At 36.3% G+C, this 27,252-nt stretch overlaps 1 protein-coding gene across 2 annotated transcripts; it reads right to left on the reverse strand.

Annotated features, from left to right (window-relative positions):
• Positions 1–495: 495 nt before the first annotated feature.
• Positions 496–27,085, reverse strand: SRP72 (signal recognition particle 72). 2 transcript variants are annotated; one of them, XM_049709310.1, is made up of 19 exons: positions 26,779–26,940; positions 24,567–24,687; positions 22,422–22,545; positions 21,007–21,150; positions 20,819–20,930; positions 19,239–19,270; positions 17,845–17,969; positions 17,694–17,751; positions 15,263–15,394; positions 14,261–14,389; positions 12,795–12,867; positions 10,764–10,828; positions 9,388–9,483; positions 8,409–8,512; positions 8,204–8,281; positions 7,838–7,975; positions 5,327–5,364; positions 2,743–2,902; positions 496–1,930 (listed from the first exon to the last, which is right to left on the reverse strand). In XM_049709310.1, the coding sequence occupies exons 1-19, from the start codon at positions 26,885–26,887 to the stop codon at positions 1,753–1,755; spliced, it is 2,016 nt and encodes a 671-aa protein (XP_049565267.1). In that variant the 5' UTR covers positions 26,888–26,940; the 3' UTR covers positions 496–1,752. The 2 variants fall into 2 exon arrangements, with proteins under 2 accessions (XP_049565267.1, XP_049565268.1); XM_049709311.1 differs by lacking the exons at positions 496–1,930; positions 5,327–5,364 and adding an exon at positions 27,040–27,085 and having other exon boundaries at positions 2,797–2,902.
• Positions 27,086–27,252: the final 167 nt, after the last annotated feature.

Genomic DNA, 27,252 nt, shown 5'->3' on the forward strand with positions numbered 1-27,252 from the left:
TAGAAAGTTAATGTAGGTGTTTACATTTCATTTGACAATTACAATTTATTTGAACTGAGGTTTCAGTTGCTTAATAATGACTGATAATAACGACTGGCAATTACAATGACTTAGAGAACTATAAATTTCTCTGTGTGCCTTGGGTCAAAATTTTCATTGGCGGATAATTTTCACCAAAATTCTGTAGCTTAGTTAACCTAAAAAATTATTATCCTTCACCACAGAAATTTAATGGAATCCTAAAATCATAAATTTACTAACAATTATTTTTGTAATGGGGTTTATATTCAGAAGGAATAAATATCTGTCACTTACCAAAAGACTGTTCTGAGAGCTCAAAAAGTATAATGCCATAATAAATCATTCATATATGAAGGTCTCTTGTTTAGATGCTGCCACAGTTTATGTTAAACAGAAAGGCAGCACCACATTTCTTACTCTTGTAAAGGAGGAAAGCCTTTTAAAAAACTCTTTGAAGAAGTTTCAGTAGATATGTTCAGAGTCAAACACAGCAGCACTTTATTAACAAGGACAGAGCAATATGATCACAAGGAAATACTCATAAGTCTAAACTGAATGCTATCTTGGGCAGCATAAAAGGAATACTAACAAGTGTAGGCATCCCAGTGTGTCTGTCTCACACCTGTTCAATGGGAAGGTGACTCATAAGCAAGGCAAGAACAGAGCGACACTGATACCACACACTGACTACTTCATTACTTTGAGAAGGCTAGTGAATGGTCATACCCCCAACTAGAAAGAGGAATCATTTGAGACCTATCAGTTGGGCCAACAGTTCTGTTAAGCTTTAATACTGCCTACTCCTGAACTCTGGTATTAACCTCCTCTCTGTGTAGGAAGTCAATGTTCATGCTCTTGATAGGGGCTGTTTAAATCTTTCTGATTTCTGTCAAATCCATCTGACCTCAGAGCACTGGGTCTAAGAGTCAACTTCTTGCAACATTGATGTCTTTCCCTTGAGATCTTTAATAGTGCTAAATCAGCATAATGTTATAATTTGAAAATGACATGGGGGCACAAAAAAGTCCTAATTTATATACATGTGTATATATGTATATACATACACATTCTTTTCATTACTATATGTGTGTGTGTGTATATATATATATATATATAGCATCCCATATTCCAGTATCACATGGCAGAGAATTTACAGTCAGAATAATCAAGACATTTAATTTAGTTTTCCTGTGGCCACTCATGTAGTGAACTGAAAAATACCAGTGTATTAATAAGGTCCCTTTTTATTACATGCTATTTCTAAGCAGATATTTGGAATGCTCAGAAGACTCCACTTTCAGTCTCCTAAGGCCTCCTAAGACATAATTTAAAGTGGGACTTGATAGAACAAATATCTTTGCACTCTAGTTGAAACAGAAGTAGCTTCTGTTTATATCCTAGGAAACCTTGGATAACATGCCTTGTTTGTGAAATTGAAAAAAACAGCAGATCAGCACACAAAGAGAAAGGATGCAACAGATCAAAGTGGGTAAATGCCCAACTATTCTGACTCCTCCTCATCTGTGCAAAGCAAGGTGGTACAAGTAGGCCAAGTCTGACTGGGCAGAGTTTGAGGAAGATGCTTTTCTGTTTGATGAACAAGAAAATAATTTTATGAAAACGTGGGGATGGGAGAGGGAGCAGCTCTGTGCTTCTTGCTGTGTTACCTTTTTTATGTTCCCAGTGTCACTGAGACTAGTTTAAAAATAGCCTACAAAAAGAATGTTCTAATCACCAGCCACCTTTTCCACCTTTCTTCTTTTTCTGTTGCTGTTTCTTTTTTGTTGCTGGAGCCCCTGCAGGTTTCTGGTGTCTTGGGGGTATGATATTACTTGTAGATGTAGATGCTGTTGCTGCGCTGCCAGGTCGTGGGGAGGTGGGTGGGCTGCTCACAGTTTTACTGGCATCCCTGAAATCATCAGATCAGGAAAGTGTTGGTCATTCATATATTCAACAAAGGAAAAGGCTATAAAAATGTATGTACATGGATTTCACCTCTCACAATCTCCCACACACATTTTCTTTTTCTTCCTTTCTTTCTTTTTTGGCCGCGCCACATGGCATGCGGGATCTTGGTTCCCCGATCAGGGTTGGCACATGTGATCTTGGTTCCCAGACCAGGGATGGAACCCGTGCCCCCTGCAGTGCCTCCAAGCTCGGAGTCTTAACCACTGGACTGCGCGGAAGTTCCCACACATATTTTCTTTTAAGGTGCGTTCCCCAACTCCCTATCCATTTTTCTTTTGAATAAAATTTCTACTGCGTTATAATTTTTAAAAATGTAATTGATGGTACATGTCAATTTTTAGAAAGCTTAGAAAATAAAGAAAAAAAAAACTTTTAACGACCTATAATCCTTCCATGTAGAAATAACTGATTTAGTAACATTTTAAATTCTGCTTTCTAGTCAAATTATTTATTTATATCTGTTTCTCTAGATATTTAGTTAGTTGAATTACTCAGTGTATATAGTTTCCTTTTGAAGGTACTGTAATCCTAACATCTGCAATACAATCCTACAATTCTAGTATTTACAATACAACCAAGCCAGAAACAGCATGTTTTCTTTCCTTTACATAAGCATATTACAAAACATTTATTAAAGATATCTGACTATACTTCTCATACTATAAACATAACTCAAAAATTCTTAATGATGACCCTGAGTCAATCTCAGAAAGAAGCAACCTATGCCCTGAGGACTGGGAAGCAATGACTTACAATTCAGATGAAGCTCCTACAGTTGCTCCCTGGGTCCCTTTTCCAATCTGATCCTTCTTTTTACCCTTCTTTCTTCCTCGGTAGTAAGAACGTTCACGCATTGGTAGCCATCTTTCTGGATCTGGGGTCACTTTTGGGTCATAATTTTTAGGCAGTTTTCCTGTTTAACAATTAATTGATAAAGAAATGAGAGATCTGTCCATAATGTTTTCGAGATAGTTTGTTTAAACACTGTGTCCAAACCTGGGAATAAATAACATTAAAACTGAAATAAACTTATCTGAGAAAGTTTTATTTGTATAATCTAGCAGCGGAAAAAGGACTTATTTCTAAGCATGACACAAAATTCAGAAGGCATAAAAAGATTTCATAGATGTATCTGTATAAAAAAGTTTAAATTTTCATTTGGTAAAAGATAATTTTTAAGAGAAATAACAAAACAAGAAAACATTTGCGTACTATGTAACAGAGCGAATTAATATTCTTAATATAGAATGAGTTCTTGATAATCAGTAGGTAAATCATGTAAAGAAAATGGGCATAGCTGTAATTAGAGTAAGCCAAGAGAAATAAAAGTCATTAACTATGTGAAAAGATGCATGACCTCACTAATTAAAAATAATAAGGATAGGGGAGTTCCCTGGTGGCCTAGTGGTTAGGATTCCAGGCTTTCACTGCCGTGGCCGGGGTTCAATCCTTGGTCAGGGAACTGAGATCCCATAAGCTGTGCAGCGTGGACCCCAAAAAAAAAAAAAAATAAATAAAGGATAAAAAATTCTATATTAAAAAGTGTAATATGCAGTGTTTGTGAGATAGTGGGCAACTCTCAAACACTATGGCAGAAGTATATACTAGTATAGCCTCTGTAGAAAGCAAATAATTGGCAGTACCAGTCAAAATTTATACTTTTAGAAATTTATCTTGCAGAAACTCCTAAGTCACAAAGCTATATATGTGTTAAGAATACTCTCTGTGATATTCTTGAAAACAGCAAATTAACTTAAATGTCTATCAATAAGAGAATGATTATAGTATCCTCACACTATAGCAAGCTATAAAACTGAGTTAAAAAATGAAATACATCTATATTTAATAATTTGGAAAAATGTCTGCACAATATAGTCTAAAGTAGAAGATTAAAACAAATTATCCTGATGTGTTTATATCAGTTTTGTAGAAATATTAATTGAGCATGTAAATGTGTATGTGTTTATATATACAAAAACCGTTAAGTAATTATCTCTGGGAGAATGAATTTGGGGTAGGGAATTTTCCATTCTTTATGCCATTCTATAATGACAGAAGTCTCTTACCTTTATTTTGTTTTTATTTTCTTTTGTTTTTATAATGAACATATCTCTTGTAAATTAAAAAAAATACTCATCTGGAAACCACGAAAACAGAAAAACTGAAACTGGAGATTACTGATATCTACAGTTATCAGCTATTTCCTGGCAGTATTACTAATAAATAAAACAACATGAAACAAATACTTTAGTTTTTACCAATTTCCAAGTACAGTGATAAAAGTGAAGAACTAGTAAGACTTGTAGGTAAAGACAGTGGAGTGAATGCAACACTGGCTTCTGCACTATCCAAAACTCCACTAAAATAGTAATAAACCCATTAAAAGGAAGAATAGTAGAAAAGATATTTTCAGTAAAATTCTAGAAGCTGGAAAACAGATGGAGGAGTGGTAATAAATTTAGCAGATTTGGGAAACCTGAATCCTTGATTTTGCACTAAGCAAAATCAAGAAGCAAACTGATTTCTACCACAGATTTCCCAAAGACTCGGGAACAGGGAGGTGGCTCCAGGGATATCCTCTGACTAGTTGAAGCCAAGCATGGTAATTCTGCCCTCTCTTGCCATGGATTAAAATAGGTAAGCCAATCAATGCATGACATTCCTCTGGTTAATGGTTCAGGGCTGGACACTGACCTATACTGGCCCAATCAGGTTAATGGGAAAGACTTGCCAAATGCAGAGGCTCTCTTTACATCCTGCTGGATATAAATAACAAGTATATGGCTCTGTTTCCAACAAACATCTGATTACTCTAGTGGGATTCATTTTTGTGTACAGAACAAAGAGATACAACTACTGGATAAACTAACCCTGATATAACCTTCCTCTACACTGCCAGTTTCATAAACAGTAAATTTTCTTAAGCCAGTTTCACGGAGTTCTATGGTACTTGTAGCCAAAAGCACTCTAATGTAGAAGAGCTTACTGTTGCCAGGCACTGTTCTAAGAGCTTTACATGTAGTATCTTATTTAATCCTATGAGGTACATACTATCATATTCCATCTTACAAATGAAAAACTCAGGAAGGTATGTTAACCTGTTCACAGTCACAGTGACAAAGAGCAATGTTACTAGAGCAACAATTTGAATTCAGGCACTCGTAAACTTCAGAATTGCACTCTTTAAAGTTATAAATTTAAGTAAATGTTAGCTATAGTCAAGACAAAACTCAGTTTCAAAGATATGAGAGTTTATGTCTGAAGATTTCTATGTAAGGCCAAACTCAAGCTTTTACCTTATAGAAAGAAATCTAAAGATTAAAAAAAAAAGCCTTACCCTTCTTTTTTTTCTTCTTTTTTTTCAAATCTCCCTGTCTACAAAGAGAAGAAAAATCATTACCATCATTGTGATAAAATATTTATAGAGCATTAAGCATGTGCAAAAGAGTGAGCTGGGTACTTTGTCATAAAGGTGTTTAAGATTTGGCGTCACCTCACCAAAGCTAATAAACCAGTTGGTTTATTAATTTAATCAAATTTAATCAAGCTTCAAACACCATTACTTTTTGGAAGGTACTTTAGAAAAGAGGGGTGACAACTGTTTTCAGAAAATAGATACCATTTACACTGGCACATATTAAGTCTATGTAAAAAGGTAAGAAATCTGTACAAGCATAAAAATCTATAGTTCTATGCTAAGTTACCTTATATTTGGCAAAACTAGAAAACAGATAATTTAAACTCTTTGCCAGAAGAACATGTAAAGGTATCATACATGCAAAGAATATTTCTGGGAGGATATGCAAGACAAGTAACATTGGTTGTGGCCTTGGGTGGGAAGAGGGCAGACAGGGGTGGGAGGAAGACTGTACGTTTTTGATCTTTCAGGCTTTGAACCCTGTGAGTTTACTGAATTTTTTAAGTAAGTAAAATCTTTACTAAGTACACTGACAAAAAATAAATAAAGGTATTTAAAGAGCATAAAAAGTCAGGGGAATACTTCAAAATAACTATTAAGTACTCTGACAGCTATACTCTGACAGCTACAGTAGAAAAGAGGAAGACATTAAAAAAATCCCTCTGGATACACTCATGTGATATATCTCTACGGGAACTATGAAACAGTGAACCAAAAAGATAAGACAGCAACAATGTCTGCCCAAATTTCATTCTACCAAGTCATTCAATTGTGAAAGTTCTTTTAGGGTACCCTGAAGAATAAGAAATGCAACATACAGCATCTTACTTTAGAGCTTCATCTCTCACTCAGACTATGCAACAGTCTTCTGAATTGTCTCCCTACAAATCATACTACACAGCCATATCTGCAATTTCCTAAGACTCTCTGCCATTTCTCACTTCTTTGCCTTTGCTCACATTTTGCCCATCTCATCCTCGTCTTCCTCCAGAGTCAACACAGTCACCTCCTCCATGAAGCCTCTCCTAACCTCCCACCGTCCCCAGGAAGGACTGACTATTCGCTCTGGTGTACTCCTCTATGCTTGCACAATCACAGCACGTGCAACCTTTATTTCAATTACTGGTTAAGTATATTTCCTTCTGTTAGACTGAACTTCTTTTCAGCAATGATTTACTTTCGTCACCAACACAGTGTTTAACTTCAAAAGAAACTACACCTTTTTATGTGTCCAAAAGTCAACATAAAATGAAAGACATTAATAATGCCTAATGAAAATACTGTGCTGAAACTGAGAAGCTTTAAAGTCAATGTACATCTTAATAATTGTCTAATGGAAAAGATAAAGACGATTAAAGGATTAGAAAAGAACTGTATGTTCTTACTAATTACCCAACCCTGTTTTGGAAAAGGTAAAAAAATTCTGAAAATATTTAAATACACATTGTATGAAAATCTCCTAAGACCTGGCTTTAATTCATTATTTTGGAGTTCTTGATAAGGCTTGAAATTGGGATCATGATAAAATGAAATTTGGAACAATGCAATATCTCTGAGACTGTAATTTCTTATTTAACTTTTAAAAATCTATTATGAGGATGGTAATACCTTTTTAACAAACACAGAGTTCATAATGAAGTCAATCATATACTGTTGCTGATATATATATTTTTTTAATTATGAAAAATCAGATTTCAAAAGTCATTCAAAAAAAAGAGAAAACTGAAAAATTATGAAAGTCACAAAACTGGGGAAGTGCTATATCGCTTCCATTCTCTATTCATCCTGAGTGAAAAACAGAATCTTAAAACAGTTTATTTAGTAGGCCTCTGCTATTTTTGAGATGACAATATACGAGAACAAGAAAAGAATTGGAATTTGACTTCTTGTAAGTTATTGAAGCTGGCTAACTTTCCTCCAAATCAGCAAAATAAACCTTATCTGAAATTTGGTCTAGAATTCTAAATGATGTACTAAATGTACATCAATATCTCACAGGTAAATAAAGTAAGACACATCCAGCCTATGGAATACTATGCATAAAAAGAATAAAATATGTCTACATTGAGAATATGGAAAAATCTCTAAGACTTATTAAAATGAAAGAAAATTCGAAGACAGTTAAATACAATATAATCCCATTTCTATAAAAAAAAATCTAATCTAAGGAAAGTATTTCTACATCAGCTCTGTGTGCAAACACAAAGAAAAAGATCTGGAAGTAAACACACTAAATTAGTATCAGAGGTAAATTGTGGGTGGGGAGGAGGAGGGGAAACAAGGACAAAAAGCTGGGCACAACACAAGAGAAGGGAAAAGAAACAAAGTGGACTTAAACTTTATTCACATAGAATTTTTACAAGAGTGCATTTTTTATTCCTTATATAACTTAAAATCAGCATTAGTGAATGTTACAATGAAAAACATTACCCTTGCTCCTTTGGTTGACTATCTCCAGCAACTTTTCCACCCTTCTTCCGAATGTACGTAGCACCAGGAGAATTTTCAAGAGCCTCAACATCTACTTTTAGAGACATACTATCTGATGAAGGCAAGTGTTTACTAAGGCTGGGATAGAACAAGAGTTCAGGAACACAATATATATACATATATATGTTTGGATCTATCACTGTATTTTTCAGGCACATTGATCAATAAATTCTCATTTTTGCTTTTACTAGTTAGAGGAGGGGTTTTGTTTGTTGAAATTTATAACAAAAAAGCCCTGGTCAAAACAGGTAAGGGAAGGGATTTATTGCACTACTTGGGAGCTGTCTAGAACAATCAAAAGGATACGCTTTTGCCTTCTCAGGATCTACAAGTGAGTAAGCAGAAATAAGCTGTGCCAGGGTGTGAATATCTTTTGGATTTTGTCTAAAAGAAGAAATAAGAAAGTCACTAAACAGTTTATAAAACTGGAGAAAGTAACATAAACAAGCAAAATAACTCCCTCATATCAAATAAAACTTGGATTTCTGCACCTCCACCTTTCAGAGCTTACTTCCATAGCTGTTCTAGGTCACTAATTGCCTCCTTCTTCCGTCCATATTTGAGTTTGAAGTTTGCAGCTTCTCTTATCAAAGACAAATGAGCAGGAGATTTGGGCTATAGATTCAATAAAGAAAGAAAAAAAGTTTTAAGCTAAATATCTAGCAAGTCAATGAAGTTATATTCATTATATCTTTAAAATGGACCTACCCATTAGATTTCTCATCTTAAGTTTTACTGAATGCACGAAACAACAAAAAGAAATTCACACACACACACACACACACACACACACACACACACACACACACAGAGGGAAAGACAAATTAGTACAAGTGAAGACCAATTTATGAATTTGGTATACAACCCATCTCTATTTAGATTGTCTTGTCTACAACTAGAAATATTGCATAACCAAATCTTAAAGTTACGTCACTATCGTTCTCAAACATTAATTTGACACAATACTTCCTAGAACACTGATATCTCTTCACTGCTAATAGTGCTAACAGTATTAATGCCCCCTGTGTGTATGTATATCTATAAGTTGGATAATGCCTATGCAAAGACCCATACTGGAAAAAACGAAGATGTTCCTATTAGATAGAGATACACAATTATTCTATGTACTGCTGTTGTACCAAGTACTACCATCCATGGGCTCTCTAGCCACTAAAGATGAGCTGTCTTATACACAAGCACGTACAATTAATATTCTTATTTCTTGAGATTACACACACAAACACACATACATACACTCAGGAAGGAGCTTCAGAAAATATAACTGAGCTTTTTTTTTTTGGTAGCCATTTCTTTCTTCTAATAACATTATCTGGATCTGGTATACATAAAAACTGAGTGACAGTCTAACAGCATTCCATTTTTTAAACAGTGAGTTGAAATGTTTCAATTCTTAATTTTGAGTTCACTGCTGCAGCTTTTTATTCTTATGCAAAAATGTACCCTCATAACATTTTACTCCATCTTTTTACCTGACGGTTTTGATACCACTGGATAGCTTGTGTGAAGACCTCAATGGCACTGTCAATATCTTCCTCATGGCTGTACATTGTCACTAATGCAGACACCTACCCAGCCAAAGGTATAAATTAGTGAACAGAATTCCTCCTTCTCTCTCAGAATAAACTTTTTGAAAATGAATAAAGTTAAAGAAACAGTAAATAAAGGTTGCTAGGCTCTGTACTAGTACCTAATTCATCATAAAAATTGCTAATGCATAACTAGAAATACCATGAACAACAATGGTGTTTTCCAAACACAAAGGTGATTATCTGTAAAAAAAATACCTCCCCTAAAGCTCATTCACAAATGGTTTGTTACCAGTACACAACAAGGTAAATACAGAAGTTGAGAAGAAGCACTTAGAAAATTAGTTTATATCATCACTGAGGTACACACACTAGAGAGGCTAAACTTGCATGTGGCCTCCACTACATGAAGCCAATGAAAGCTTGCCTAGTGTGCTGGAGGGACAGCAAAGAGGGCCATGTAACTGGAGTGGAGTGACAGGGGGAGGAGCCATAGGCAGATGAGGACAAAAAGGAAACAGAAACAAAAAGCCAGATCATTGAGAAAAATCAATAAAATTAACAAACCTCTGGCTAGACTAATTAGAAAAAAAAGATAATAGGAACAAAATGTCCTACAGATATTAAAAGGATAAACAGGGAATATCTGAACAACTTTCATGCCAATAAATCCAACAACCTAGATGAAACATTATTGTTAGCCAGATATAATATTTGATTCTAACATAATCACAGCCCAGTCTTAAAGTATGATTCTTCAAAAGAGAAAACACTACCATAATACTATTATACATTTATTGAGTGCCATTTGTAAACAAGCTGTGTTGGAAAATGAAACAGTCCCTGTACAATAAATGTACATACCACCACTACAGAATGTTTTTACTTCGAAACAGATGTGCTCACAGCTATATTAGTGATCTAAACCTGTGATGCTTGAATAATCAGAGAACTAAAAACTAAATTCGTAGGCCATTATTACCAAATTGTTTTAACTCAAAGAAATCACACTGAAGACATGATAAAATAATAGGCTAAGAAATTCCCTATATATGTCTTAGGATATTTAAGGTTGGCTTTCAAGTGGTAATATAAGGCCTAAACAGTTCCTGACACATTTGACTAAATAATAAATCAATGCAAAGCAGAGCATAAAATGTAATGAAATTTACACCAGAAAGCTATTATTTTAACTACAACTTCTACATTTTGAATAAAGAAATAAGCAGAAATTAAAGTGAAAACAAATATCAGACATACCAATGAACTATTAATTCCATTACTTTTTCAGTCTTAAAATATTTTAGTTATAAACTCACCATGCCTGGTTTATGCTTTAACTGCTCTATGCTTCTCAATATCAAACATGCTTTGGAAATATTACCTTAATAGAATAAAAACAAAATCAGCATCACATTGAAGAAAGCATCTCATGGAGGAAAAAAAAGATAAAAAATTTAAGAGTCATATTTTGTAACATCTCTAAACACTCAAGCTTTGGGACCTTGGGAATAATGTATTCTATTTATTCATTTTACAAACAAAGGAAATTAAATCCTAAAGAAACAATATATCTTGCTTATGCCCACAAAGTTAATGGCAGAGCTGCTACCAGAAAAAAAGTCTCCCAGCTCCCAATCCGTTGAGTTCTATTTCTCCCTTTTCAGAGTGTAACTTAAAAGGTAGGAGTCCTTCCCTAAAGGCCTTGAAATTATTACTGTAGATATGAGTGCAATGGATAGTTTCCTACAATGTTAAAGTCTGATTTTCTACTCATTGCAAACCTCAATTGCAAACCTACTCAACAAACCTTCCAAAGTCTTTAAAGACAAAACAATAACCATGTAACAGACTCATTCTCAGTAATATTAGTATGATAAATAATCCTCACAAAAATAAACTGAAAACTGGATGAGAAAAGAAGATACAGAGGAAAGCAAGAAAAAGAAGAAAGAGAGGTGGGAAAAGGAAAAAGAAACAAAGGAGGAAGATAAGAAATGTGAGAATAGGGTAGCTATCAGGTCTCAACCTGATTTTCATTACTACCCCACTGAGGTGCCTTTTTAGACATTGTTTTTTCCTAATTGCCAACTCCCCTCCCCTCTACCCATGAACTTTTCATTTTAGCCATCACAATATCTAAGATTTTTTTCAATCCTGTGCACCAAACCAATTATCACCTCCACTGAGAATGTATGGTCTACACCAGAGTTGTCTGATGGAACTTTCTGTGATGATGGAAACAGCCTCTATCTATGCTGTCCAACTACACACATGTGGCAATGAAACTTCTGAAATGTAGCCAGCACAACTGAGGAACTGAATTTTAAATTTAGTTTAATTTTGGGACTTCCCTAGTGGTCCAATGGTAAGAAATCCACCTTGCAATGCAGGGGACGCGGGTTCTATCCCTGGTCAGGGAACTAAGATCCCATATGCCGCAGGGCATCTAAGCCCATGCGCCACAACTACTGAGCTTGCGCACCTCATCTGGAGAGCCTGTGTGCTGGAAACTACAGAGCCCACACCCTCTGGAACCCGCATGCCGCAACTCAGAGCCCGCATGCATTGGAGCCTGTGTGCCACAACTAAATGAGAGAAAAAACCCTCACACCACAACTAAAGAGAAGCCTGTGTACCACAGCAAAGAGCCTGTGCACTGCAATGAAGGATCCCACATGCTGCAACTAAGACCCAACACAGCCAAAAAATAAATAAATTAATAAAATAAATAAATCTTTAAAAAAATAAATTCGGTTTAATTTTAATTTAAACTTAGAATAGCTACATATGGATAGTGGCTACCAGACAGGGACAACACAGCTCTAGATACTCAACACTGGTTCAAAATTATAAACAAAAAACTGTCAGTTCTCTGTAAGCTTCAAAAACACAAGTTCTCATTAAACGTACTTGCCTCTTCTCTACCAAAGATATGGGTTATAGAGTATAAATGAAGAATAAAGGGCTAAGAAAATTTGAAAACTAGGAAGCAAAGTAACTCTTAATTCATGCAAATACTACCAAGTGACAGATATAAGCATTTCTACACATGACGTACACAGGAAATTCAAGTATAGAACAGGGGAATTCTATGCTTCTACAGACTTTCAAAGCATGGATTGAGAAACATTCTAACAATTTAGGAATTAACCCAAGAAAAGGCCTCCTAACATTACTAAATATGTTGGAGTTCACACAATCTAGCTTCATATTTGAAACAGCATTATGCTTCACTATTATGCAAAAATTTTTAAAAATCACATAGTCCACAACTATTTCAGAATCATTCCAATCATATGTTTCCATTAACAGGGTTATTTTAATCATAATGAAATAATCATGACTACCTTGGGAAATTTTCAGCTGTGCCATGGTCAGCTTAATTTCAGCAGCGTTTTCTGGATGCTGATCTGCAAATTCCTAGAATTTTTTTAGTTGGGAAAAAAAATCACATTTACACAACTAAGCGCACATATTCTAATTACTTATTTCAGCCTCATTAAATTTTTTTTAAAATTAATTAATTAATTAATTAATTGATGACTACATTGGGTCTTTGTTGCTGTGCGCGGGCTCTCTCCAGTTGAGGCGAGCGGGGGCTACTCTTCCCTGCGGTGCACGGGCCTCTCACTGCGGTGGCCTCTCCTGCCGCGGAGCACGGGCTCTAGGCACGCGGGCCTCAGCAGTTGTGGCACGTGGGCTCAGCAGTTGTGGCCTGCAGGCTCTAGAGCGCAGGCTCAGCAGTTGTGGCACACGGGCTTAGCTGCTCCACAGCATGTGGGATCTTCCCGGACCAGGGCTCGAACCCATGTCCCTGCATTGGCAGGTGGATTCTTAACCACTGCGCCACCAGCGAAGTCCCCTCATTAAATTTTAAATCCAGTTTTGAAACATTAAACTTCTGGTTTCAGGTCAAAATTTTAAATTTGGAAAAATTTTATTTGACATCCACTTTGCTTAAAATTGTGCTCTGAGGGCTTCCCTGGTGGCGCAATGGTTGAGAGTCTGCCTGCCGATGCAGGGGATATGGGTTCGTGCCCTGGTCCGGGAAGATCCCACATGCTGTGGAGTGGCTGGGCCTGTAAGCCATGACTGCTGAGCCTGCGCGTCCGGAGCCTGTGCTCTGCAATGGGAGAGATCACAACAGTGAGAGGCCCGCGTACCGCAAAAAAAAAAAAAAATTGTGCTCTGAAAGAAACTGCAATAATGTCAAGTCTCTAGGAAGTCACCAGTAGAGAAACAATAATTAAAATTACTACATAGATTTTTCTTTTTTTTTAAAGAAAGATACTCAGAAAAAAAAAAGACGACTCCTTACTGAGGATCCCTGCTTGGCAACTTTGCCCCTCAGGATGGTCCTAATTTTATGCTGTCCAACTTTCCAACGTAGTCTACTCTCAGGAAATTCGAATGTGATTTAATGTTTGGTTTAGCTTAATTAAAAACCAAGTCAGTATCTCTGTAATTGTTTGAGGTTTTGGATTGGGACTTACTAGAAAATACATTATTGAAAAAGGGGCTAAGCATGTTCTGGTATTTTAAGTCTAAAACAAACCGTTAACTAGTGTTACATCAATCTCCAAATGAAAAGCATTCTTCGGAGTTTACAGCAAACATTTACTAATGCAAATTTATATAAAACAAAGCTGCGGCCCAAGAATTAACTAAAGTGACACTCTGGCATGTGTATAGTGGTATATTACCTATTAGTTTTCCCATGAAATTTACAAGCTTGTACATTATTTTAATAATGAAAATAAAACAAGGCTACAACTACCTGACATCTCATTAAAAATGCAAGTAATTGTTTTACCTGAAGCAACTCTATTGCTTTTGTGTGCTGCTTTTCACGGCAGAGCTGGGCAGCTTGGATTAACACAGGAAGGAGATGCTCAGGACTTTGGGACTGTAAACTGGCAGATATTTTGCGACACTGTTCTGCCTAAAAGACAGTATTTACCCCCCCACAAAAACAAGCCGGTTAATTAAATCAAACATTAAGTGAATGACCAAAAAGAAAGAAGGATGGGGAGGTGGAAGGAAACCAGCTGAAACAAAATAGTAAGTGAAGAACTACCTAGGGTAAGAGAGGTGGTTTACAGTACCCTCAAGTTTTTCCTGAAAGAAAAAGATTTCCATTTACTGAATGTAAGCTATGAGTTCTTAAAGCATTTAGGAAAGAATAAGTCCTAAACATTCATTTGGATGCTTAAATTGCAGAATTTTGTTTAAAAAAACCCAGAACACATCAAGTGTCAGCCTCTGCTTCAAAGCAACAAAACGTATAGGTATTTCTTGCTACAGTATTTAGGAACAACTTGACTCAGTTCTAAATAATGAAAATGTTACTGCCTCTCAGTCCCCCACTGAAAACCTCTGCTCTAGAAGAGTACAAAATCATAATTTAATTAGAATTTACACATATTGGAGTTAGAACTGCCCTTCTTATTTATAACTTGATGTGATTATGCACAAACTAAAAAGACGGATCTTACATTTATAATCACGATCAGCATCTTTGATGATTTTTCCTTTAATTCAGAGAAATTAGAAATAAGGTAATGAGAGAATTTTCTCATTTACAGCCGTGAATAGTGTTTTCTTCTTAAAAGCCACCACTGTAGACCTTTACAAAGAACTGGGCAAATTACTTACTTAACAGATAAAATCTATGATACATGACCTTCTGAAGACTACATGAGTCTAAGACAAAATATAAGCAAAAATATAAACAGACTGGACTGATACACCCATTATGCCTCATGTGCCATACTCCAAAAGGTTTAGCCAGGGGAACCAGAGGTCTGTTGCTTACCTGGTTTGTGTACATAGCAAGTAAAGCTTTGTTAAATTCTATAGCTTGCAGTTGTTTCTTGGAAAGCTTAAACTCCACTCCTTCTGCATTGGTTAATTTCACCTTCTTCTTGGAGTCAAAGACATTTTGGTCCTGACAAAGAAAAGTTCATTCACCATTAACAGCAATCTCAGACTTCAACTCTTTTAACACTCCAAGGCCTTATTCCTCTTTCATTTTGTTATTTTATGTAAACACAACAAGAGAGCTTGGAAGATAATACACCTACCTGGCTGGGGTGCCTATGCTCCTAAGGTACATATAAATTTGGCTTGGTTTCTTGGTTTGGTTTTATCTTTCTACTATTAATTGCTTTCTTTAGCTTTTTGATGAAAAGTACAAAGGGACTGCACAAATCTTACAGTGGAAATTAGGACTACAACGATACCTAAATTTGTAATATCTACAAACTATCTTTAGAATTTAGATGACAAATGAGGAAAGTAACTTATTCCTCTCTGACATATTATCATACATAAGCAAATGGAATGGAATAAGAATGGAAGACAATTAAGTCACACTGCACCCTGAGAAGGACAAAAAGGGCATCTAAGTGTCTACTATGTGCACAGTATTCTAACTTTGTTAAATATTATTTGCAAATATGTGTTACCATTGTGCTTTTTAAACCATGTTTTCTACTAGTTTAAAGACTAAAAGGAGGCAAAGAAGAAATCTAAAATAAATTCTGCTTTTAACTGTGAAGCTCCAAACCAATGTGAAATTATTTTAAATGTACAGCAAGAAACTGGCTTTCATATAAATCAATCCTCAAGAAACCATATTTCTAGTTGGTACTCCTATGTCACTATTTTAGTACTTAAACTCACCATGCATGCCACTGCCAGACTTCTCTTAAACTTTACTACCATGACACTTATTAACATTTTTGATTTTTCAAGGTCTCCCACACCTTGGTTATTATTCAATGTAACCTTTTTTTTTTTCTTAACTAGCCAGCATGTATGTATCCTCATATATTTTGCTCTCTCACTTTCCCTCCATAAGTCATTTGCTTATGCTGTTGCTTAACCTTCAAACCATATCCCTCCTTCAAGGCTCTATTCAAATTAGCCAACCCAGATCTTCCTTCACCAAATACTGTAGTTACAAGTATACAACAAGAAATTTAAATGTGCACAATTTTTTTCAACACTAGAATTTTTTATACTATGTAATGATTAAGATGACGTTTCATATTTATTTTTGCATTTCCTATTGCATCCAGCACCATACTGAATAAAAAATTAGAAATAAATGTTAACTGAAGAAAAATTAAGTGTATAAATACATTTAGATTGAGATATTTAGTACTTCACATACTCTCCTCCCCACAATTATATATCGGATAAAAACAATTTGTCCTCACTGGCATTTCAAATTGTTCATAAACATAGGCAGGTACATCTTGCTGCTAAGAGTCAAATGCCAGCATCAATTTTTGGAAACCTAAACCATGCCAATGCCCTACAACATCCTATATCTATTACGCCCCTAATGCCATTATCCTACATCTGAGAACCCTCTGAATTTCTGCTATAGGGGGAGAGAGATACCACACAGGCCTAAAGGACAGTGCATTGGAGTCAGAGACTAGAATCTGAATCCAAGTTTTACCTCTTAGTGGCTGTGATCTTATACAAATCACTTGACTCCTTTTAGCCTCAGATTACATTCCTATAAATTGGAGACATGTACTGCCACCTAAAAAGATAATTGTGAGGATGAAATAAGCTGGCACTTGGAAAATCACATAGCCTATCAAAAGAACCTAAATGTTACTTTTCTAATTTTCTATTGACTTGAATTTCAAATTTGAACTTGAAATATCTTCCCATTAGAACAATGTTCCAAAAGGTGGTTAATTTGACTAGTACAGTACTCTTTAGGATTGTTTACATACATGCTTGTAATAGTTTACACAGGGCTTGCGGGCGGCGGGGGCAGAGAAGGAGAGAGAACCTGCCCATGCCTCCTCTCCCCCAAAATAAAAACCACTGGAAAGAGAAAAACTATATACGGAAAACTTGTATTCAGACTTACTAGATGAAGAAATCAAAGTCCAAACAACTTATTTCTCTAATAAGTATTCTCCATATAATGATAATAATGGGAAATAATATTATAATTATATTAATATTATAATTATATAGAATAATAACTTTAAAAAACAATGGGAAAAGGGTAAGATTTTTAAGTCCAGGGTATGTAACTACAAAATAGTTTTATTATTTGAATATACCTTGCAGAATCATTATGCGAGTTAAATAAAACTCTCCATTGTGATTTTGCTGCAACTGGACTCTGTCATGGAAAAACTTATCCTAGAACAAGGCTGGAGTAATATGCTTCCAGCAAAAAACAGTGTAAGAAAACCATGGATATTCCATACCTTGTTAATTGTAATGATGTTATTTGCAATCACAGCTAGCAGTGCTACATCTGTTGGTCTGCAAACAAAAAGCACCAGTCAAAAAGGAATAAACCTTTAAAAAGAAAACTCATACCCTATAAAAGACACTTCATTTTAATAACCCACTTACTTTAGTTTTATTATCTGATTGTAAAGTTGCAAAGCCTCCTCTGTATGACCCTGAAGCTGCATAATATAGGCCATCTGCCCGTGGATGATGGCCAGTTCTGCCTGTGGGTCTTCTTCAGTCCCATCCTAAGCAGAAAAAGAAATATTTTTTTTTCCTGTGAGTTCTCCAAATTGATCCACATATTAACCAAGTGATCCAAACATTCAGAAGATATATCATCCTAAAGAAGACATACAATTTTCAGGAATTTTCCTGTAAAGTCAGTTTGTTAAAATTTAGGAATAGCTACCAAAAGAGGGAAGCTTAAATGAGAATGGCAAAAAGACAAATTCTGGAAGGACATGGCGACAAGCTCAGGAATACCATTCACTGATCATTTTTATTCTCTAAAAAGTTAAGACTAAAAAAAAAAAAAAAATGTGAAAAACAGCATACAAGTTTAACTTTTTACAATACCCCTAAATTCTGGAAACAATTTTCTCATAAGAAACACATTTTCAAAATGCTTCACTCTTAATTCTAAAATAATTCTAATCCAAAGACTACAAAATTCTAACTAGTAACTATCACTGTACAAAGAACTTCAAAAGCTGAAATTAATTCTGTAATTAAAGTAGCAGCTCTCTTAACTGATACCCCAGATCAATCTGTATTTTCCATTCCTTTGGAGAGGTTGACTGATGCCCACGTAGAGAGAATGCTCAAGGCTAGGAGGCTGCTCTTTTTTGCCATACCAGGCGCTCCTACTCTCACCTGGTAAGCATATGTTGACCAGGTCAGACTTGTTTGTTTCCAATCCCATTATGCCAGTTGTGTTTGATAAAGAAATGATAAAACTTAAGTATTGCAGTAAGACAAGAACTATGCATGAGAAAAGAGACTTGCTTCGATGAAAACTATGTTGAATGCTCAGAAATATTTGACAAAGGTTGAGTTCCTAAAGAAAATTACTATCTAATTAGGTATGAGCCAGAAAATGAAGAAAAAAAAAAAGGACTCTGTAATGAAACTAATTCACAACTGTCTTTAAAGTATTGTTATACTTAAGGAAAAAACCCTGGAGATCATGACTGTTGGATTATGTATAGTTTATGTAAGGAATATGCATGGAATTCCTATGAATAGGACCTTACTCAAAGACCTGAGCCCTACATCTAAAACAGGAGAATTAATTTATATGAATTTAAAATGAAATGCATAAGGCATATAAAATTTTGTATTGTCATTCTCACCCTAAGAGAGTCCATCAAATAACTGGTCAAGAGGGTTTCTGTGATTCTTATCTAATGAATCAATATCATTTCAAAAAGTCAGTAAATACTACAGAGAAGGCTCCTACAAATTTATATTAGCAGAAGTGTAAAATCTGGGTTTAACCACAGTGGAATACTTACAGAGTCTTCTGATAATGAACGGCGGCAAAGATCTATAGGAGAAAATGGTTTTAAAATTAACATTGCTGGGTAACTCTCGTTTCTTTCATGTTCCAAAGAACAAGAACTAAATTCTTAGGGAGAAGATTTAAGATAATTTTAATAACAAGCAAATTTGGAATTTATCGTTAACATCAAATATATTACATAAATATTATCAATCCTTGATTACTCTAGCTCTTTGGCATTTTCTTTCACTTGCAATCCCTATGTTAAAAAAAATTTTTAAGGGAATTTAAAATATATAAATGTAACAAATGTTGATTGCAAAAAATCAATTATAGAAAAGTATAAAAATAAGGACAATAATCCTGTCACCCAAAGATAACCACTGTAGCATTTCAGCTATTTTTTTTAATGTAAATGCACAGCTACATTTTTAAATGAAAGTGGGACAGTCTACTATTTTGAAACTTCCCTTCCCCCATTTAATATACTGTGGACATCTTTATGTTACAACACATTTACATCTACATTATTATTTTTAACATGATTATTGTTAATGACTGCATGGTAATCTATTCTGTCATTATAATAAAGTCTTCTAATAGGACAGAAACTCATGTTCCTAAATTTTTGTTCTTATGAACATCCCTTCAATTAAATTCAAATATATATATATATCTGTATGGATGTTATCTAATTATTCCCTTATTTCCTTAAATTTCTAAAAATGAAATTCTTAGATCAAAGGGTATGAAAATTTCAAAATCTGCTACAGCACCAAACTGCCCACTGCAAAGCCTCTACTACTTTTACATTCATACCTGCAATATATGAGGATGTCCTCCCATACCACTGTCAATACTGGGTATGATCCAGAAATTATCATTATTAAACATATTTTTCTCCTCATGATGCTCTAACCTCTGCCCTTATTTTAACCATCAATATTTAAGAATAAAACAGACCCTGTTTCACCATTTTTCCTTCCCACCATTCATCGCAGTCCCTACAACATCACTTTTATAGCTTCCAAGGGAAATGTATGGAGAAGAAAGTCGAAATGTTTCAGGAGTTGAGACCAGACGTAAGTTCTCTAATAAATTATTTTCTTTTTCACTTAAGAGCTTCAAAGCATGCAGATATTGTATATGGAAACATACTAAGTGGAGTTAAAATGTGCTTGAATAGTGTTATCAATGCATAAATGTGGCACACCATATTGTTACTATATTTGTGTACTTGTTTAATACCAATAATAATGATGATAATAATATTTACCGAATGCTTACTAACTCGGTTAATTTACATTTAACATTCACAGTAAGTTGTTCAAAAACCTACTCCTCAAAACTCAAAATTAAGGTTTGGTGTGGCTGAAAATGGACAAGTAGACTGGCTTAGGAATAACATAGTAACAGAGGAGAGACAACAGTCAAGAACCCAAGAGAAAGGCTAGATGGATTTTGAGAAATTTCCACTGCATCAATAATTTCCATTTAAAAACTTCCCAAAGTTTTTAACTTTTTAACTTTTGGAAATACTTTGCAAAGTTATATGCACATTACATTTACATATCATTTTAACAAACTTCCAACCTTCAGCTTTTTGCAGGATTTTCATTGCCTGGTTCAGCTGGCCTTGTCCTATCAGCGCACATGCAGCATTGTAGCACAGTTCGTGTGTGCCTTCTTGGAGACCCAAGTTCTCCTGTCACAGAGAATACCAGTCAAACACTAGACAGGAATATTATGTCATGGCTGTGTAAGTACACAGAGATACTCACTGGAACCACTTTTTCCCAGTTACTTTGAGCTGCAACAACTGCTGAAAGGTTTGTTTTTCTCTCCTCATCATAATCATCTTGAGAGTTTCGGACAAGATCTCTATACACAGCCAGGCATTCATCATAGCGTTCTAATCGGTACAACTGAAGAGATAAATAGCAAGTAAAAAATCAGAGAAGACAAATATTGTGTTACATCCCTAACACCATATAACCCCTTTTTTGGAACCACCATGTAAGAAACCTAACTCAGCATAACGTGGGCAATTAATTGTTTTTCCTTTACAATTTTTCAATTAGTTCTGTATGCTACTAATACTTCCCAAAAGTTACTTGCAATGAATCTCTACTATATTGCATATTTGTAGGCATGATTCAGTTAGAAAAGCCATTGTATTGACCATCTTGAGGTGAGGTAAGTGCCTAAGTGGGTTGTGATAGAAAACCATTCTGTAGAAATCAACCAATCTGACTTACAATCCCACAAGTTTACTAAGCCCCAGTAAACAGGAACAAAATTAGATGTTAACAAAAGGACTTACTATTTCCTAGTTCATTATACTGAATCTTCATTTCTCTTTTCCAGAAACCAACTATTGTATAGGGTAGTATCAAGTATACACAACATAATTCTTGCTTATTTCATTCAAGTTGTTCTTAAAGGGCGATAAGAACTGCCACTTGAGTCAATTAGTCTACATGTATGACAGAGATGGGTGCCCTTCATCAATATCAAAATGCTGGAATCTACCCTAAGCTAACCCAGTTTACATGAAAAGTTCTTTATAGACCTACAATCCATGAACTTGCCCAAATCTCTGTTAAACTCACACTACCTTTTGCGGACAATATATTCAATACATTATTTGCCCTAAACTGACATTTTAAAAAATTTTAAGAGGGTTTTGCTAGTTCTAATATAACATTTCTGTCCTCTTATCATAAATAACCCTATTTTACATTAGGCTTAATTGTATGTCTCAAAATTCTTTTAGAATAAGATATTTCCAGGGATTTAATGAACCATCTGAATTCATCCAAATTCTTATTCATCATGATTTTCTTTATTTTACATTTAGAATATCAGTTAAAAACTAAAAAGACTGTTTCAAAACTGTGTAAGTATATAAGCTTACTGGCCTTCATCTTTCCAACTAAAAAGTCCAAATTTCATAGGATAGTTCTTAATTTTCCAATTACCCTTAGGAAGTCATTTGTTCATAGAACACTATACATGCAATTGTTCATATGAAGAGCAAGGAGAGGGAATATGTTCAAACCTCAAGCACTGGTTTGGTGGCAAGTTTTATGGAGCATCAGGATGGGCTGGGGTTCCTCATCCCTGCTCCTTGCTATAGGTAGAATCACTTTCATGCAGGATGACTGTCAAACAGGGATTTTAAGGCAGTAATTACCACTTGTCCATAAAGCTCCTTTAGTTTGTCTGTCTGCTGGTTGGCACTTTCTATTGTCTTCAAGGCATTCTCAATTCTGTTCAGCCTGTACTCACAGTATGCCTTCTCGAAGGAAAGAGAGTTACTGAAAAAGGAAAAACCAATGTCTGATTATTAGCTAACACTGCAGAGCACCCACTGTAAGCCAGACACTGCTCTAAGCACACTTGATACATATTATTTAATCCCCATTAACAACAGACGACAAAGGTTAGCGACTTGTCTAAAATCAGACAGCTCGTAAGTGGCAGAAAATATTACAAAGATTTCCCTAGGCTCTCTTGCTTTCATGGATATTCTTATTAGAATTACTGGCCTTTGAAACGAATATATAAGAATGAAATCCTGAATTAGCTAAAAACTGTTTCAGATATAAAGACAATCTGAACATGTTTTAAATGGGTTGTTATAGAAGTTTCTTAAATCCATTTAAGAACCTATGATAAGCCATATAATGCTACTCTAACTTGTCAAGAAGCAAATAATTAGCAAAGAAAAAGTAACAAGAAATCTTAAAAGAACATAGAACTTGTAATTAAACAACTGGTAAACAGACAACTACAAAAACACTACTTACATACACAGACTTAAAAATTCATCTACATTAATGTCACATATGAAACATTTTGAAGTTTCAACCATAATCTGTGAGGAAAAATAAACATCAAGCAAATGGCAACATCCTTTATTCACCTAACAAAAGATTATTTGAAAATTTCCCTCTCTCACAAAATGGCCAAAAATCAAAACACTGAATTTTAGCATAAACATGTTTACTAGTAGAAAGCAGTTTCCCTTTTATTACCCTTTTATTTTTAATAAAGTTTAAAAATTTGTTTTTAATCTGTAATACATGCAGTTGGCCCAAGTAAAAAAAAACAAAAAGGTATACATTGAAAGGGTTTTACTCCCACTGTTATTCAAATCTACTCTGTTCCGCTCACCTCCTACAAGTAACTATTTTTATTCATTGTTTCTCCATCTATTGTTTGTCTTTGCATATACAAAAAAATACACATAGAAATTCTTATATCCTCCTTTTCTTATACAAAAGGAAGTATACAATATACTGTTCTGTACCTTATAAACATTAAACAATAAATATGCTGCAACCTTCATTTCAACACACATTTCTTTTGGGGCTTAGGCATAACTGTAAAGAAAAATGAAATTACAGTACCAATTCAGATTATAAGTTCACGTTTCATGAAATGATAAATTAAATAAATAAATGAAAAAGATTAAGAATAATAAAAAACTGCTATAGGGCTTCCCTGGTGGCACAGTGTTTAAGAATCCGCCTGCCAATGCAGGGGACACGGGTTCGAGCCCTGGTCCAGGAAGATCCCACATGCCTCGGAGCAACTAAGCCCGTGCACCACAACTACTGAGCCTGCGCTCTAGAGCCCGCGAGCCACAACTACTGAGCTCACGTGCCTAGAGCCCGTGCTCCACAACAAGACAAGCCACCTCAATGAGAAGCTGGTGCACTGCAACGAAGAGTAGCCCCTGCTCGCCGCAACTAGAGAAAGCCCGCACGCAGCAACAAAGACCCAACGCAGCCAAAAATAAATAAATAAAAAAATAAAAAGTAGATTGAAAAAAACTGCTATATATTCTAAAGGCTGCTAAAGAACTCTGACACTGAAAGATCTTGGCCTAAAATCATACTCACCTAAACAATTCTCAAAGGAGGCAGGCACAGAGGTCAGGCTAAGACTGCCATACCATCCTAGAGGCCTCGACTAATACATCCCTACCCTGTATGTTCTGCCCTCTCTGCTCTTTTTTTTTAAATTAAACTTCTGCTGAGTTGTTCTCCCTATGTCCTCCAAGAAATCTTGCGACTCTTGTTTATGCCCCACATCCCTCCAGTTTCCCTTCTTAGTGGTTCAAAGGGAAGACAGGGTAAGGAAAAGGTTCCTTAAAGCAGAAAAGAACAAAAGTTACTATTGCTCTTTCCAGTTTCAGAAGCACCATTGGCAGGCAAAAGGAAAAAAGGGGAAGGAAAGTAAAAGGTCAAAAATCACTGAATAGTGGGGAAAAAAACACGGAAATGGTTATAGCTATGGTAAACATGCACAAACAACTAATTAAATCACTTACTTGGCAAACACTTTGGTGTGAGTATTGATGACATTCAAGGCTTCCTTGAAACTTCCATTCTGGATAAGGCACACAACTTTACAGTGTAGGGCAGTTACATCATCCTTGTTGATCTGCAGTACTAGACAGCAATTTTAGGAAAGCAATTTTTAAATCCATTCCCTTTCCACATTTCCCATCTCAGGAAGCTACATTTCCAATTTTACTGCAGCAGAAATGATTAGTCAAAACATTTTTTTAAATGACTGATCTTTATTTTTAAGTTAAGAAGTGACAATAAGGAGAGTTAAGTTAGACTTTCCAGTGAGATAGCTTCCCAAGATGCATGTACCAAAAAAGTAAAGTGAGATAAAGAAGCAAGAATGAAGTTGTTTTCTACTGCTTTTTCATCTTGCAATGCATGCTATATCCTACATATTTCATTACTTCACAGGGAAAGAAAAAAGTTCATATAAAACTTGGCAGCAAATGACTTAGGTTTGAGTACAAGCTTGTCACTAAATGCCTTGAGGTCTTGGACAAGTCATTTGATTGCCAAATCTCAACTTTCTGATCTGCAAAACGAGTATGAAAGCATTACCTATTTTACAAGGTTATTAAAAAAATTACATGAGAATATTTTGAAAAAAATCTATAAGCTGTAAAGTATACAAACACAATTTGTTTTGCTGGCAATATTTCCAAACACCATTCAAAATTTCCCTTTTCAGGGAATATAACTAAAGAGAAGTGCAAGGAAGGAGTCAGGTGGCCAAATTTCAATGCTAAACAGCTGTTCAGTGTCAAAATGACTAGGATCACTCCCCTTGCTCCTGGGCAACTATAGGAATTCAAATCTCAGTCTAAGAATCAGAGTAATTTCTATCAATTAAGAAAATATATATTGGAGGGCTTCCCTGGTGGCGCAGTGGTTGAGAGTCCGCCTGCCGATGCAGGGGACACGGGTTCGTGCCCCGTTCCGGGAAGATCCCACATGCCCCAGAGCGGCTGGGCCCGTGAGCCATGGCCGCTGGGCCTGCGCGTCCGGAGCCTGTGCTCTGCAACGGGAGAGGCCACAACGTGTACCGCAAAAAAAAAAAAAATATATATATATATATATTGGAGAACTGACAGCCCTTGCTGATTAAACAATTCCTGCACAGTACTTACTACATTGCTGATTAATATTGGTTGCAGGCCTAGCAAAGGCCAAAGTCAATTCAAAACAAGTTTAACAATCAAATAATTGTCATTAGTAGCTGTTTTCCTCAATGTCTGAAATCACCAAAAGTGCACTGTGGGCACAATCATTTCTTTTCACATTAACCCATCAATAGTTTGTTGAAAATTCACACTTGTACGTTACAGACATACCATGTATGTTATTACTTCTTTCAACAGTCAAACCCTGTCCTGGTAATTACATTTCCAAACCTAACAAATACAGGCAACACCTTCAATAAAGAATTTAGCACGACAGAGAGCATTAAAAAGCATGGCCGTATTACAGTTAGGCAGTAAAGGATAACAGAATATAATGAGTTGAACCTCACACCGAAGACAGTTCACTCAAAATGATCAGTTACCGGGCAAAAAACAGGATTAACATTTATCTTTGCAACGTTATTGCAAATGTTAGCGCTTTCACACACACATTTTCTGGTCTAAGGACGCTGGAGGGATTCTATCTGTGGGAATGACAGGCCTGACATCCAGATCCAGCCCTTCCCTCTACCCCGAGTCTGTACAGCTTCCACTTGTCAGCGCCAGCTTCCAAATTACGTGTCCCAGCCAGGTTCCTCCCCCCGCTGCGACCCAAAAGAAAAAGCTCCCTCAGCAATACTATCTTGATCACTCCGCTATAAGGAAAGCGAAAAGGAGGCAATGTGGAGTATTTGCGAAATAAGGCGTGAAAACAACGGAGTAAAATAAGAAAGCAGTTTGGAAGAGACGTCGGGAGCTGCGGTCTCTTTAAATCCTTCCCTCGCTTTCTGCTTTGGGGGGGGGGGAAGACGGAAGTACACGTGGCTCTAAGCTACCCAGGACACAGGGCTGGCCGTGGGGAGCTGAGGCACCGCGACCCGCGCCCACTGGGCGTTCGGGCCCTAGCAGCGGGCGGCTGGGGTCTCCCCTCCCGCTGTCTGCTCGGAGGTGGTCACGCGCCACGGAAGGAGGCTGCATCCTCCCACCTGCCCGGGCCCGCCCCCGCCCCGGCGCCCGCCGGGACACTTACTCTTGTTGACGGTTTTGAGAGCGCGCGTGAAGTCGCCGTTCTGGCCATAACGGTTCACTTCACTCCAGAGCGCAGGTACCGAAACCCCCCCACTGCCGCCGCTCGCCATCTTGGAGGAGAGGCGGGGCGACCTCTTGCCCCGGAAGAGGATCTCGGAGGTGCCTAAGCGGAGAAGGAAGCCGGTGGTTGCTAAGCGTTTCGCAGTCGGAAGCGTCTTTAATACTGAGTTGGCGTCAAAGGCCGCAGTCTTCACTCTCGTACCTAGAAATTTGCGAAGATTGAGTCGATACTCCTTTCTAGAAGCGGGTCTGGAGGAACGAGGCGTCGGATCCTGGGAAGGGGTTTAAAAGGATTCACCAAACAGATTCGGCTAAAAACAGCGTGCGTTTCCGGGGCGACCGCTGGGGGCGGAGAAGTGTCCAGGTCCCTAGAGGCGGAGCTGGGCGAAGGTCTATGGAAAATAAATAACAGATC

The sequence above is a fragment of the Orcinus orca genome, chromosome 4, assembly GCF_937001465.1.
Source record: "Orcinus orca chromosome 4, mOrcOrc1.1, whole genome shotgun sequence".
Taxonomy (NCBI): Eukaryota; Metazoa; Chordata; class Mammalia; order Artiodactyla; family Delphinidae; genus Orcinus; species Orcinus orca.

Excerpts from the sequence above, each read along its gene's own strand:
- SRP72 (XM_049709310.1), bottom strand. The coding sequence starts at position 26,887 with ATGGCGAGCGGCGGCAGTGGGGGGGTTTCGGTACCTGCGCTCTGGAGT. Across the intron at positions 21,151-22,421 it reads AGGAGCTTTATGGACAAGTG|TTGTACCGATTAGAACGCTA; the intron begins GTAATTACTGCC and ends TTATCTCTTCAG. Across the intron at positions 2,903-5,326 it reads AAAGAAGAAAAAAAAGAAGG|GAAAACTGCCTAAAAATTAT; the intron begins GTAAGGCTTTTT and ends ATTGTTAAACAG.